Genomic DNA, 14,781 nt, shown 5'->3' with positions numbered 1-14,781 from the left:
GGTGCTTGTTTGACCTTTTATTACAGTTTCTCTCAAACTGGTGCCTARTGACCTTGTGTTACAGTAGTGATACCTGTTCTTGTTTGGTGTCATAGCTTTCCTATCATGCATAAAATGTGACTCTAGCTCCTGAGGTTTACTTTAAGAATCTGTGTTTTATGTCATTATGCTCTGACTTTTGAACAAAGTTGAGGATGGGGAAGGAGAAGGCTTGTGGGAGAAGCTGTAGGGAGGGCTTTGGTTTTGCCTTTTTGCCCTTTAAAAGCTTCAGCTTTTTTCTTATCAAGTCTCTAAAGCACTATTAAGACTCAACTGTAAGCAGTTAACTGTCTTTTTGGTAACACACACTCCTGAAAGTTTGGCCAGCTCTGCTTGTCTAAAACCACTTTCCTCACTAAACATATCCTGGTCCTGAGCATGTGTTTTACAGCTGTATATGAGAGAATACAGCAAAAATTCTGACTATGGTATCAGAAAAGAGCATGGGATAGACTGACACTGTAAGCTTGTACATAGAAGTAGGTAGATGTAGAGAGGCAGAGGTGTTTGGAGACTTTAGGATAATGAAAAATGGCTGAGCGCTGATAGCCCTTATGTTCTACAGCAGAAAAACGGGCAAGAGTCTTGGGGGAGGAGAGGATATGGAATCTGATATATTGTACTGTGGAAGAGAGCATGTAACCCGCTAGTGATTAAGGTGAAAACCCTTACTTAAACCCTGCTTCCCATGAATGATGCTTTCTTGTGCTAGACAACAGACAGTAAAATCTAATTATCAAACTTGAAAAACCCAGTACATATTCCAACTATAGAACTTTTGAATAGAAACATTTGGAGGTGTTTGGGATTATTCTGTGTATTTTTAAAATGRTGATTAAAGTTGATCTTGAAATTTTATTGCAACAGATTAGAAAATTAATGGATGCCACAATGTTAACTAGTGATACAAAGAACATTTTCAAGGACCTATCTAAATGACCTTCAGCTAAATTTACAGCGAGATTTGAGCATCTTATGCGGGCAGTGTCAAGGCCTATTGGACTGCTGAATGATCTTGATTTTCTGTTGTGGCCTGTTGATCAAAGTAAAAGCTTAACCACTGAAGAGTCACAAATCAAAGTAGCAGAATAGTCAATAGAGTTATCTCTTTGTTGGGGAATGAGATGATCCATGTTAGACCCCTCAGAAATTATTTATAAGAAGTGGAGTAATTCCTGCAGAAGTTGTTAGCTAATTTTGTGTGGCAGCATAACCAGCACAAGGAGGGGTCCTTTCCTGTTCATCTTTCTGACTTGTATGAGCCTATTCAGACAGTAGAACATAATTCCCATGCCTCAAGGAAGTGCCCTGCCAAGTAGTCTTTTATGAAAGTTATCGTGGATTATTTTCTGTCATTTGAAGATATTTTACTAAGATTGTGTTGGTCCAGTCTGTCTGTACACTCTTTCTAAACTAAGATTGTAACAGTGGGACTTATAGTGCAAGCTCTGCCTGTTTCACAACCACACAAGTGATGTCAACATTCTTCTTTGACCCTTTCATTATAACTTTTAGTGCTTTTTCTTTTTGAGTCAGAACTGATATATGCCTGCACTATAACTTTATACTCTGCTGTGATATCCTTCCCTTGTACCTACCCACATATGCCTACACAAACCCAGCATCAGAAGGGAAACACTTCTCTCCATCCCTTTCCCTTCGCGCCCCAAAAACCTAGGGAGTAAGCCACACATCCAAACAGTCATTGTGATCTGATAGCCAGTTACGAGCTAGTGATGAGGGGAGTGTGTCTAAAGCATGAGGTAAGCTATATGTGAAATTTGAACAGGTAAATCTTGCAGAATCCCAAGTGATTGGTTTGATACTGGAAGCTCAGGGCAATCCTGCCTCTAATCGTTTGACCTGAGAACTTGAAGACATTTTTGGCAGGCCAGATGTCACTGTTTTAAAGCATTTTAGTTAAATATTTTTAAGAGGCCATATCATACAAAAGCCTGCACAAGGGGTAAAACAAGCAAAAAGCAAGTAAACCCTGTTTCTATAACAATCATGCAGTGAAATTATTAAATGAAACACATTCCAAAAACTTCATGTGTATTATCCAGGCTAATTGTAAAAATGTTTCACAATATGTAGTATATTCTTTAATACCATACTTCATGAAAATGGCTATATAGTTGTATCAGATGGCATCAAACACTTCAATATATACATGTATTTTTCAAATTATGCAAACTGATACTTTGTATAGAAACTGGCTGTTAAACTGCACAATGAAGAACAATAGCATTCGTTGTATTTTGCAAGTGTCAGAATTTTTGAAGAAATTCCTACTAGTTCACTTTTACATACAAATAGAAGAGGCTTATGTAATTATTCTTGATGAGGATACTGGMTTGACATCTGACTGTAACTTGAATTTTTGTACAGAGCTTATAATTTTTGTTTGAATTGCAATGAAATTTATAAATTGCTGTAAGATAGTGATTTTGATAGCAGTAGTTCTTGGAAGGTGTCAAAAATATCCAACAAGGCAACACATAATTCATTACTATAACTGTATGCATACATTATCTACATGTCTAGAACACAAATTGTGCATGAAACAGCAGATTTTATGACTTTAGTCCATTCCTACTGAGAACAGTATGTACACTTGTGCAGCCTGTGGAGGCAGAGGTTACTGTGTGATATACGCATAGATATCTGTAGTTAAACAATATTATGCAATTAGAGCTGTACAGAGTTCTACACATAACATTCTGGGCTCCAGAAGACCGAGTTTGGTTTTTTTTTTTTTAATATGTTATTGATGAATGAAGATTTTTCCCATCTTAAGCAGCTTCTTCAGCGGAGCAATCAATGCCTGCATAGGTAAACTTCTCATATAGGGTGGTATTCACGTATGTCTAGGGAGAAAATTTTTAAAAAGTATCATAAAAGCTGCATTGCCTCAAGAAACCTAACTAATTGTATTATTCATGGCCTTATTCTTGTCTAGAAATTCATTCTTACCTTTCTTTCTTCTAACATCCTGTTCAGTGACACCAGTATCTGAGCAAATGATGGTCTTTCATATGGTTTCTCTCTCCAGCACTGTCTCATTAGGTCATACCTTTAAAATTCAAGCACCAACACATGATGGTTTAGACACAAGTTAAAGCTACAAGTTCATGTTTATGGAAAGATTGTATTAGGCATTCCATTTTTCAGATAAACTTCATAGCTGGATTTACATTTGCCACAGCTGTTTGCTGTCTGGAAAGAAACTTTTTTTTTTCTTGAATAATTAAAATGTTCTCTTTGAGCTGAAGCCTAGCCATATTGTACAAGGGACTGGATATTTGGCAGAAACAGAGCCTGGGAAAGATAAGATTATTTGTGGCAGATAAGAGTGCATGCAGGGTAGAAAAGGCCTTAAATAATTATTTCCACTTCCATATCCTATTTAAAATTAAAAGAAATTGTGACTTTTCTATTTTCCTGAAAAAAGATTTATTTTCTTTCTTGTAGAGATCGTATCTTGTATAGCAGATGTTATTTTGTGTTGTGTTGTTTTGTTTGCGAAGGTAGTTACTTACACCTCATCATCACAATTGAGAGGCTTTTCCAGTCTGTACCCTTGAGGCAATTTTTCATAGAGTTCTGCACATGTCATTCCACAATAGGGTGTTCCACCTAAAACAGTTTAGCCATGGTCATGAACATACTCTTCAGAGGTTTTTGTAAATAAAAATCTAATTTTTGCAGATATGAAAAAAGACTGACTCAAATACGTCCAACATTAAGTTGTTTGTTACAGCTACTCCTCTACTGTTAGTATTTCCATATTGACTAATGCACAGCAGTGTAGAGGAAGAATAAAAGACAGTATACATTTTTATCACCTGCAAGACTGGCCCAAATTTCTCTACAGTTCCAAAGACCTGCATCTGATTTAATTTGAAATGTTTTTGCAGTGCCCTCAGTGGTGGTAGGTGAGTCATTCCTTCATTAACATAGTATAAATAAGGTTAGATATGAATCTCTGCAGCTATTATTGTGTAAAAGTTTGCACTATTTTGCAGATGTATAAATGCTTAGAACCTTGATTCTTCACACTGCAGTGTATTGGTTCACACCTATATTTAGCACAAACCATTCTCTTAACAAGAAGAAATGGGCAAAAATTGTAAGAGTTTAAGGTTAGTCTCATGTACAGTGTGAACCTGAATTAATTTGCAGACACTCATGACTAGTGATAAAGAGCATGTAACACAGTCATTTGGAATGGCTTGAGTCTGTACCACAAGTATCATGWATAGCATTGTTCGCAGAATTGAGCTCAAAGTTTTATTTGAAGATGAATCTTTTAAAATCTTTCTTCTACACTACCTGGAATAAAAGAAGTCTGGCAAAAAATACCCTTAAAATATAGGTCTTGGTTTAAAGTTCAAGGCATAAACCTGAAAGCATGTTGGATTAGGGCCTTAGATCATGTGACAGGCTGAATTTTTATGTTTAGATACTGTTTATGTTTTGTAGTATAATGAAAACATGGTAGCTTTGTTATTTTCATGTAGAATGGTACTGGAATTGAAAATGGAACAGTCATTTTTCCAATTACATTGAACCTAAATCATATTTAATAAAATATAAAGGGAAAAATGGAGTATGGTTGAAAGCAAGGTATGCTTTCAACTCAATAGGCAGAGTGAATGGAGCTACAGTGGCCCAGATTTGTTTGTTTTTGTAGTATGAAATCCAGATACTTACCTAAACTAACAATTTCCCATAGTAGGACACCATATGACCATCTGCAATAGAGGGATATAATTCAGAGTGCAACAAGAATGCAACAAGGTGTCATATTTCAAAATAGTAGATAGTTTTGCTAACATTCAGAGGACAGAGAAGTGTCATTCATTCTTTTCATTTTTGTACTATTTTTGTGTAACAATGGGGTACATGGAGTGAGATCCTCAGTAAAATTAATTCTCAAGTCTATCCTGTTCCAGTCTGTTCTCTCTTGGAAAAATAGTGCTATTACAGAATTGGCTTGCCAAATAATAACTCCAGTTGCTTGACTAAAATTCTGAGTTCCTTTGAATCTTTGAAGAATTCCACAGAATTCTGTTTCAAATAAGAAAAACTGCCCCAAATTCAATTACCTGATGGACTTAGAAGAATGTTAGATATTGATGATGAAATAAAAATAATTTCTTGTTTTCTTTGTGTTTTTTTTTCCTTGCCATTTGTTCACTCATATGCTGACAGAATTACTGATTTTTCTGAGTGAAATGAGTGGCTATCTCAATTGTCAAACTTTTTTTGATATTGATAAAGTTATGTATAAAAAATTTTGGAAAGCATACTTACACATCACTGTTTGTGGTATAGACGCTGTAATTCAAAGACTCAATTGCCATCCATCGCACTGGAAGCCGTCCCTGGAAATCATTCATTCAGGTCAGTTAGTGGAATACTGCAACTTAGGCTTTTTTTTTTTTTTTTTTTTTTTTTTTTTTTTTTCCCAGAAGTTATGTTAATTAAAAATTACAACATGCAAGTCAGTGTTAGCAGATAAACATACTGACTAGTATTCCACAACTTGAGTTGTACAGTTACTCTCCAGAGGTTCAGTTCCCACTAAGGGCAACAAAAATTTATCAAATAACAGTCAAGAGGTACTGGAAATAATTCTTGAGTGATGCCTTGCTATGCCTCTAAGCATTCTTGTCCCTTTGACCATAAGATGTTATCTATGGTCTGTGACTTCATGAGGTTCATTAGGCACCTTCTTCCAGAGCCCCCAGAGGATTAGCTCTGGACAGCTGCTGCTTTTTCCACATAGAGCCTCACATGCCTTTGGTTACCATCTTCATAACTTGGGCCTCATTCAATATAATTAGACCAACTTGTCAGCTGAAGATATTCTGATATTGACATTTAATTTTCATAGCTGTAGAGATATACACATATCCTATTCATTTAGCTAATATATATTGTATTTATTTCTATAACATAATTTGACTAAGTCTGATAACTAGCTTGCCAAATCAGATATTTTAGACCTATTTTAGTTACATTGTCAGTTACCCATATAATTCATTTTCAATTATATTGTACGTAATATAAATATTGTACAAAATTGATCTGCAAGTAAGGTATGTATGTATAGTTACAAACATTTGATGTAAGTATTTATTCACTTTAATACATAATATAAATACAGTTAAATAGTAGGCATGAGTATGCATTTTTGTTTACATAAAAACACACGAAAAGAGACAAAAAAGGAAAACAGACTGTAGAAGCAGTTTGTTTTGATTCTTACCATGGTCTTCTTAACATAAACTTCTTGACCTCTTGATAAGCCAAAGTCAGCTATCTTTGCAATGTAATTTTCTCCAACCAATATGTTTCTYGCTGCCAAATCTCGGTGAATAAACTAAAATTTGAAAAGTAGACTTCAGCATGGTATTTATGAGCTTTGCACATACGATTTTAATGTTGCATTGAAAATTATAGGCATTCAAAATAAAAACCAAAACCAAATGAAACTACTTGATATGCCATTATCAAGACGATTATTAACTTTAGCTAGAGAAGAAAACAGTTAGTTACCCGATTAATTCTATTTTAAATTCTCTTCCATGATTCTCCATGATGCATTTTCTGATGGAGCTCAATAAACGTAATAAAATGTGGTCATCCAGCAGGTGTTAGGGAAACTAAAATCATAACCTTATTTTGATCTCATTAAAATGCATAGTCCATAATAAAAGAATTGTGTGAGTAGAGAGTTTAGGACTAACCTGTTTCTGGCTTAAGTAGTCCATTCCTCTAGCGACATCTGCTGCAAAATGCAGAAGTTGCTGAGAGGAAAGTGTAGATGCAGTACTGTTGGCAATAGCAAATGCTGGGTCTGTCTCTAGCACTCTGCTTTTCCGAAGGAAGTCCAGTAAATTTCCATGGGGTGCATATTCAATTGCAAGATAAAGATATCCTAAAGTAAAATCAGATAGTGCATCACAAGGTAAGAGATGACTAATAGTGTTTGGGCACTTACACTGCTGTGCGTAAGAAGGAAACAATAAAACAGACGAGGAGAAATATCAAACAATGTAATTTGTATGTGCCGAAAAGGCCTTAGAGCTGCTGATGAGTGTTATCATTTCTGGAGGATTTATGTGGTCTGTAGCTCCAAAAACAGGTTTATATAGTTTTTCAGTCATTAAATTACTTTTCTGTGGACTATATGGGCTATAGTGTTTCTTTTAAACTAACTTAACTTCCGTGTACTCAAAATTCTCTTACCCCGATGCTCACATGCTCCCAAAAGATTTATGATGTTGGGATGATGACCAAGTTTACAAAGAACTTCAAGTTCTCCAGCAAAGTCTCTGTGATCATCTTTTGAGGCATACTCTGAAAATCAAATCAACACACGTTTGTTTTCATTTGAACTGAATCTATGACCATATCATTGTTAGTTAGTATGAGTCTGGGACTACTGCCTCATCCCCAAAGGTAAGAGGGAAAAACTCTAAGACATAACAATTTTTACTGAAAAATGTATGATTTTTCAATTGAAAGAGAAAAAAAGCAACATTATGCATGTAGCAGCCATTTGCAGAAAAAGAAAGTATCTTAATATACTCATTTATTTGAGAATATAAAAAGTTGTAACAGATCATATGAATCTAGCTGCCTAGGGATCCTTCTTGTTTTGTGCTGTTGATTATTTCAGCCTGCTTACAGGCCTTGGCTCTTTTTTACTGATTATCATACTTAGAATGTCTCCTAATTTTCCTAGCAAATGATCTAGTGAATTACAGGAAAATACCTAAATTCTTGCGGTATTCTAGGTATTATATTTTCTCTGAAACTGCAGTCAAGCCCAATAAATACAAAGAGAGTTAAATGATCCTCACAATATATATATAAGGTATATAGATACAGTTCTCTCTGAACTACTGAGCTAAGGCAAGGTGAGCAAGGTTAGCTTTGTGCTATTATTTCTATGAAATACATCTCCTAGTAACTCCCACTTTGTAGATAAACTCAAAAATGAGCTTTGTACTACACTATGAATTGAAAAATAGATAATACTATTAGCAATTATATTAGCAATAAATATTAGCTATTAAAGGTAAATACAGAGCTGCAACTTGGCACAGCAGAAATCATGGAATCATACAGAATCAAAGAATGGTGGAGGTTGGAAAGGACCTCTGGTGATCATCTAGTCCAAACCCCCTGCTCAAGCAGGGACACCTAGAGCATGTTGCGCTGGCTTGTGTCCAAGTGGGTTTTCAGTATTTCTAGAAAAGGAGACTCCACAACCTTTCTAGGCAACCTATTCCTGTGCTCTGTCACTCTTACGGGAAACAAGCTTTTCTTCATGTTCAGATGGAATTTCCTGTGTTTCAGTTTGTGCCCATTGCCTCTTGTCCTGTCTCTTGGCACCACTGAAAAGAGTCTAGCACCACGCTCTTGATGAAATGCAGTCCTTGCCAGGACAAAGTCTTGGCCAGGTGACAGCTAATGTGATTTCATTAGTAACTTTGAATACTAAGTATTTAAATTTATTTTAGGGCTGGAAGAGGGCTATTTGCACTTTCTTATGGCAGGCAACACACGAACAAYCAACAGAAGTCTTTAGTCTCTGATCATTACTACCTTTCATTCTTTTAATTGCAGCATCCATGCGTAAGCCATCCTTCTTAATTCGTGCTTTCAGGACTTGCCCAAAATTACCTTCCCCTATCACATCTTGAAATTTGATGTCATTCCACTCGAGAACTGGATAAATCGTGGGATCTGGGCTGTTTTTGGCTTTCCTGGTCAGGGTGAGAGTACCTGAGTTAAACTGTACAGCTGGTTCTTCCCTCTGTAAACAGAATTAAATCAATGGCATTAGTTCTGGTTTATACCTTTCCAATGCACTGATTATACTACCCGAATACATAATCACTCAGGTACACAGGCAGAGCATGGACCATTTTTTGCTTACACTAAATACAGTAGAAAATTATGCCTACTGTAGAAACTGACTGCATCAAGCATGAAGCACTAGTGCCCAGACACACAAAATTATTCAGACTCCTTATTTATATCCAAGTACCTTTGTAGATTTGGGCCTTCTGAACAATTTTATTGCAAACATTTTGAAGACTGAAGGAGATGGGCAATAATGGTCTGGTAAAAATGCTCTCAGTGCCAGTTTTAATTCTCGAGGTAAGATTTATCTCCTATTAGGACTTACTAAATCCTGTGCCAGTCAGGCTCAATAAGAAGATGAGGAAAGAAGAAACAAGAAAAGAGAAAATAATCATTTTTACTTGAAGAGACAGTTAGCTGCACATACCCACAAAACACTTTTGTGCAAAAGGTCTCAAGACAAAGCAGGAGCTGTTCTGTATGCCCAGGGGACTGATCATTGTCTTGAATGGACATACCTGCAGTCCCCTTTATATGAAACAACCTATACAGATCCAGTCAGAGCAGCTCTTCAGCCCAGCTTCATTCTACTTCACAGGTAAGAGAAGGCACTGGAAGGCAGAGGAATGTAGAAACTCCAGCAGGATATATATATATAGCACAGATAATACCAGCAGTTCTTTCTCTGTCTCTATGCAGTATTAAAGCCTTCAGCAATTTCCACTCCTCCTCACAGCCAGGACTATGATGCTGCCATTAACTGATTCCTGCCTGTTTTGCTGTTCCCAGGCTGAAAAGCCATGCAAAGCAGTTGCTGACACTCAAAAGCAACAGTAAAAAGTGCTACAGTTTTCAACATAGGGTGCAACTTTACAGAGGGAGGATATGCTGCTCTATTCTGTCTAGCTCATTAGTTTTCATACACAAGTGCAGCAAGACAGAGAAGGGAGATTATAAAGCATGTACATTGTTTCTTCAAGTCTCTGTGCTTAGAAATATGATTGCCTCAACTCTAGATCACTGGCAAATAAGTTTTACTACAATATTGCTAACTGCATGAATGAAGACTGTATTTTAAAAGTCTGGAGAAAAGAAAGCAGATAAAACAGGAAAAGATGAGGCCAAAATGAACAACTGCCCTGAGTTGGGAAAACTGAATACTTACCACCACATTTTGGAAAGCCTGAGCCATTCTGCGCTGGAAGTTGGCTCGCTTTAACTGCAGCATGATGAGAAAGGCCAGGAGAATTGTTACACAGGTCATTCCTGCTGAGCCAAGGATAGCAATAAGCAGCATTTTGCCTCCCTTTGATTCATATGGAGCTGTTGATGAAGCACAAAAAGAGTTCTTCATTACTTCCAGCTAACTCTGAAGGAGCTATGAACAATGCATAGCTAAATACTCCCATCTTGTAGACAAACAATATAAGGATGTAGAAATACATTTCTTTGTTCTCCAAAAGTGACACAGATGCTGAATACTCTGATTTTTAGATGTCTAAGCAGCTGCAGCTCTGTTTGAATTCAGGCAGACGTGCAGCTTCACTGCGGCATGGCTAATCTCAAAATTCACTACAGAACACAAGTCAGAGGTTTTTTGTATTCAGTGATACAATAATCCTATACTCAGCTCATTTAATTTATGAGCTTTTGGGCTGTTTCTAGTGGATCACAGAATCACAGATATATTGGATATACACCAATATTGTATATTGCTGATTCACTACGGCCGTGCAATGAGCTGAGAATCAAACTCTGATGCCGCTGTGCTGAGTGTCAAAAATCAGAGCAAAAACAAAGTAATAAATTAATTTTTAAGGCTTCACTTCAGCTAACTATTCTATACTACTAGCCCTCATTTGTGCAAATCCGGCATACTGACCAACCTTTAGTTTCTGGAAGAGTCTTCAATTCAAACGATGTGTTTGGGTTGCTTAAGCCAATGTTATTCTGAGCGTTAATCTGTACCTGGTATACTGTGTTTGGCTCAAGCCCCTTGAGATGATACTGAGTAATGGTGGTATTCTTTATGATAATATCAATGTGGTTGTACTCAGCCTTGCCATAAATTTTGTAGCTGATGATGATGGAGAAGATGGAATGACCCTCAGCAGTTGTCCAAGAGATGACAGAGGATGTGTCTGTGGTGTTAGAAAACCTGATGTTGTAGGGTGCAGGGGGGATTCCTGCAAACAAACACAAGCACACACAAAACATTCTGGTGTATATCCACATTCTTCTCCTTCCATCAGTGGGGMAAATATAATTTCCTCAGTGTTCTTGCTGTGCTAAACAAGCAGAATTTTGTTGACAAGCTATGCTAACTGAATCGAGTTGTTTTTGAACTTGATGTGCTATCACCAATACTGCATTACTTAGCACTCCCAGCAGGGTTTAGAATGGCATTCATCATGCCGCTATCCTTGGAAAAAGATGTGAATGTTCTGGACAGTACTGCAAGACAACAATGATTACCTTCAGATTAACGCAGAAGGGGTTTGCTTACYGCTGTACTGACTTGCCATATCTGTGCGATTCCTAGGTCCCATGCTTTCCACTGCTGCAGAGAGCAAGCTCCTGTCAGGCTACAGACTGTTACAATGAGGGAAAATTTAGACCAACACTTGCATAAATTTCATCAGGAAACCATGAGCAGGGCTGAACCCTGGACCTATGTCTACAGTCATGGCTCCTAAGCTAAGTACCTCTTCCAGGAAAACAGTACCCTCTTATTTTTTTTAATACACATTGATGTCAGAGGTCAGGAAACTGGAGTGTCTGGTGACAGCCATTGATATTTCTGTTAATACACATAAGATCTCAGTGACGGAGACTCCTTACTGTACGGATTAAGAAGCTTGCCTTTCCAGTGAATTGTCTGGGCAGTGGTACTCATCAACTAGGCACACTTCAGATAAAGTATCTGTTGTGACATTATGAAAGGGAATACGCTATTCACTTCAAGAATTCAAGCACATTCATTGATTTTTATTGCGGCACGTTTAACAACCTTCTGCTTTCAGGGTATTTGTCTTGTATTGCAGCTTCTCTTCCTTCTTTAAAAGCTAACTCCTTCAATATTGACATAGCTGAATTGCAGGGTTTGAGTAGTTTTATCTTTTGGAATAACAAATGAGCTTGGGGTATGGAACTTTGTAAGTTCAATATTATAAGAAGAAAAAAATGCTAATTGCATTAGAAGCATCATTCACACTGAAACAGAAAACATGGCCTCCCAATATTTTTACTTATTTATTCAATTTTTGGAAAAATTATCAGTGCTTAGTACTTCCCAAAATAAGAATTTCTTTGGACATTGAGCTTATCTTCATAATAATAGAAATAGCAACAAGTTGTCTGCAGAATCTGAGTGTTACCAGAACAAAGGATTACATTTAGTGGAGTCATTAGCTGATGACAACAGGAAGAATTAAACAGAAAAAAGTGAATTAGCTACTTACTGTCACTGAAAGTCCATGCATACAGATAGTTGCTCCATTCTCCTTGTGACCTGGTGTTCACCCGTACCCTGCACATGTATTGCTGTCTAGGCTCAAGGTCTTTAATGATCAGAGTGGACATATTTCCTGGCACTTGGGTGATAACACTGCTCTTGTCACCATTGTCATTCACACTCTTCCTTTCCACTTCAACATGAATGTCATCCTCTGTCCTCAGTGTTAAAGGATGCCATGACAAATTCAGCGATGTCATACTTTTTGGAAGGAGGGTGAGGCCTTCTGGTGGAGGAAGACCTTGGGGGAGCCACAGTGAGACAGGGAATAACATTTCATGTCTGGTATATAAACTAGAATAGGGGTATCAGTTATTCCCTTGTCCCAACCACAGGCCCATAGCCTAGAGTGACAAAAGGCAATTCCCTCCTTCCCCGCAAATTTGACAGTAATTATATCTCAGGTGTTTATAGGCACAAGGTATCTTATCAACAGCTGTTGGCACACATTCTTCACTGAGGTGGTGATACACTTTCTAGACATAAGAAGAAGCCAGCTCTTTTGTTATCTTATTAGATAATTTCTGATGGAATCTTCATTTATTTTGTTTGTCAACATTCAATTTTGGATGTATCCTCTATAATCTGGAAACTTTTCTGTGTGTTCAAACATCTTAATTGTAGAAGTAAATTGATCTAATAGAAAGAAATGATCCAGAGGAAGGACTGGCATGCAAAAGGAGTGATTTCTGTTGCCAATTCTGCTGCATGCTCAGAAAAAATATGCAAACTTTCTATTCCCAAATTTCATACCTGTGAATCAGCGAGAATAATATGTCCCATATAAGATGCTTTTCTTCACTTCTTATTTTTCACTTTGCCTGAGATAGCTTCAAAAGGGTCTAAATAACTTCTAGTCAAGCCTCTTCTTTGCTCAAATGAAAATGCTCTGGCAGAGTTTATGGAACAACCCACAGAAGAGAACAGCCAAAATATCCCTTTTGTGAAAAGACGAGCTCATGACATACCAAGCGCCGTTGTCGTGAAGCTGGCCTGTGGTCCAGGATGGCCTTCCCCACCTTCACCTTGCCGACTCAGCTGAACACAAAACTGATAYTCTGTTTTTGGTTCCAGATTATCCAGTCTTTTGGTTGTGCCTTTCACTGAGAACAAAAGGAGAAAGGAACAGAAAATCTATAATCCATGATGAAAAATGCTAGATGTTAAAGAAGGTTTGGAAAATATTCCTGAATCACAGAAAATAGAAGGTGAGATACTCATGCTCTTCTACTGCTCTCATGCACTAAGGCAAACTATTGAGAAATACAGAATACTTGTTATTAATGAATGTGGCATAAGCCAGTCATAGCCAGTTGGGCTCAGCTGAAGGAATATTTCTTTCTTGATTGATTGAGGTAGTGTGTATTATCTATGCACATTTTGTATGATCTTGAGTTAATGTAACAATTATTTGTTACTTATTAAAGTTCCTGTAATGTTTCCTGTAATATTTTAGGTCTTGTCTGGAGTCATGGTAAAACAGGGCTGGAAGATGACTGTCTGTCTCACAAGCAGGTTCAATTTTACTTGTACCATTCCTAATAAATAATATATCTATATGTAGATATATTTAGACAAATATATATAGATATGCACACACACACATACGTGTGTTTGTGTGTGTGTATATACATGCATACATATTTTTTGTCTAAATTATATATATATGTATATATATATTGTCTAAATAAAAACTTACTTATCAAAATAGATGACATGATCCAGTAAAAGATTAAATGTTTATAGACTGTAGTCTCTCTAAGCCTAGGTTAAGAGGAGGAACTACATTATAAATATGTTTCAGCATGCAGCTGAAGTTTGTTTGTGGTAGAATTAAGCACAGGACTCTTACCTTCCACAGACATCCATGACTGATAACGTTTTGCTGGCTTGTATAGGAGTTTTGTTGAAACAACAGGTCCATCTCCAAGATGTAACTCAGCATTGATATCAATAATGAGAAAATTATGTCCACTGTCTCTCAGTCTTGGGGCATACTGTGGCACAGGAGGAACTAAGCAAGAATTCAAGTATTAAACCAGCCTCTTTATTCCCTATATCAGTAAAACCCTGGCACCTTCTTAGATTTACAGGAAAATGGGAGAGATTCTTCCAAACTCTTACAAAATAAAAGTTTATATCCTAAAGCTGGTGGTTTAGATCTTTCCTAGAAAACCTGCATTTTCTTTTAGTCCTTACCATCACACTTACTTTTCAACATACATAATTAAGATGCTGCTTGTAACAGGCTTCTGTTTGTGTTCTGACTGTAGATATTTATTCAAACATTCTTCTGCAGTGCAGAGAATAGAAACCCTGCCATATTAGACTATAAAACTGCC

The 14,781-nt window shown here is 36.9% G+C and overlaps 1 protein-coding gene across 5 annotated transcripts in view; it reads right to left on the bottom strand.

The window, feature by feature from the left end:
• Positions 1-2,131: 2,131 nt before the first annotated feature.
• Positions 2,132-14,781, bottom strand: part of TEK (TEK receptor tyrosine kinase) — a 36,805-nt gene continuing 24,155 nt past the window's right edge. For 2 of the 5 annotated variants that reach the window (XM_085314961.1, XM_085314965.1), the window contains 14 exons: positions 14,292-14,453; positions 13,408-13,542; positions 12,387-12,680; positions 10,812-11,111; positions 10,091-10,248; positions 8,665-8,875; positions 7,300-7,410; positions 6,798-6,988; positions 6,317-6,430; positions 5,359-5,429; positions 4,756-4,796; positions 3,582-3,678; positions 3,016-3,115; positions 2,132-2,909 (listed from right to left, as the gene is read on the bottom strand). In XM_085314961.1, the coding sequence (XP_085171087.1) occupies positions 2,835-2,909; positions 3,016-3,115; positions 3,582-3,678; positions 4,756-4,796; positions 5,359-5,429; positions 6,317-6,430; positions 6,798-6,988; positions 7,300-7,410; positions 8,665-8,875; positions 10,091-10,248; positions 10,812-11,111; positions 12,387-12,680; positions 13,408-13,542; positions 14,292-14,453 (2,060 nt within the window). In that variant the 3' untranslated portion in view covers positions 2,132-2,834. The remainder of the gene's footprint in view (positions 2,910-3,015; positions 3,116-3,581; positions 3,679-4,755; positions 4,797-5,358; positions 5,430-6,316; positions 6,431-6,797; positions 6,989-7,299; positions 7,411-8,664; positions 8,876-10,090; positions 10,249-10,811; positions 11,112-12,386; positions 12,681-13,407; positions 13,543-14,291; positions 14,454-14,781) is intronic. The other 3 variants (XM_085314964.1, XM_085314962.1, XM_085314966.1) reach the window with 3 other exon arrangements.

The sequence above is a fragment of the Rhea americana genome, unplaced genomic scaffold (assembly GCF_003343005.1).
Source record: "Rhea americana isolate MKP2758 unplaced genomic scaffold, rheAme1 scaffold_418, whole genome shotgun sequence".
NCBI lineage: Eukaryota > Metazoa > Chordata > Aves > Rheiformes > Rheidae > Rhea > Rhea americana.
This window is presented reverse-complemented; position numbering and strand designations above follow the sequence as displayed.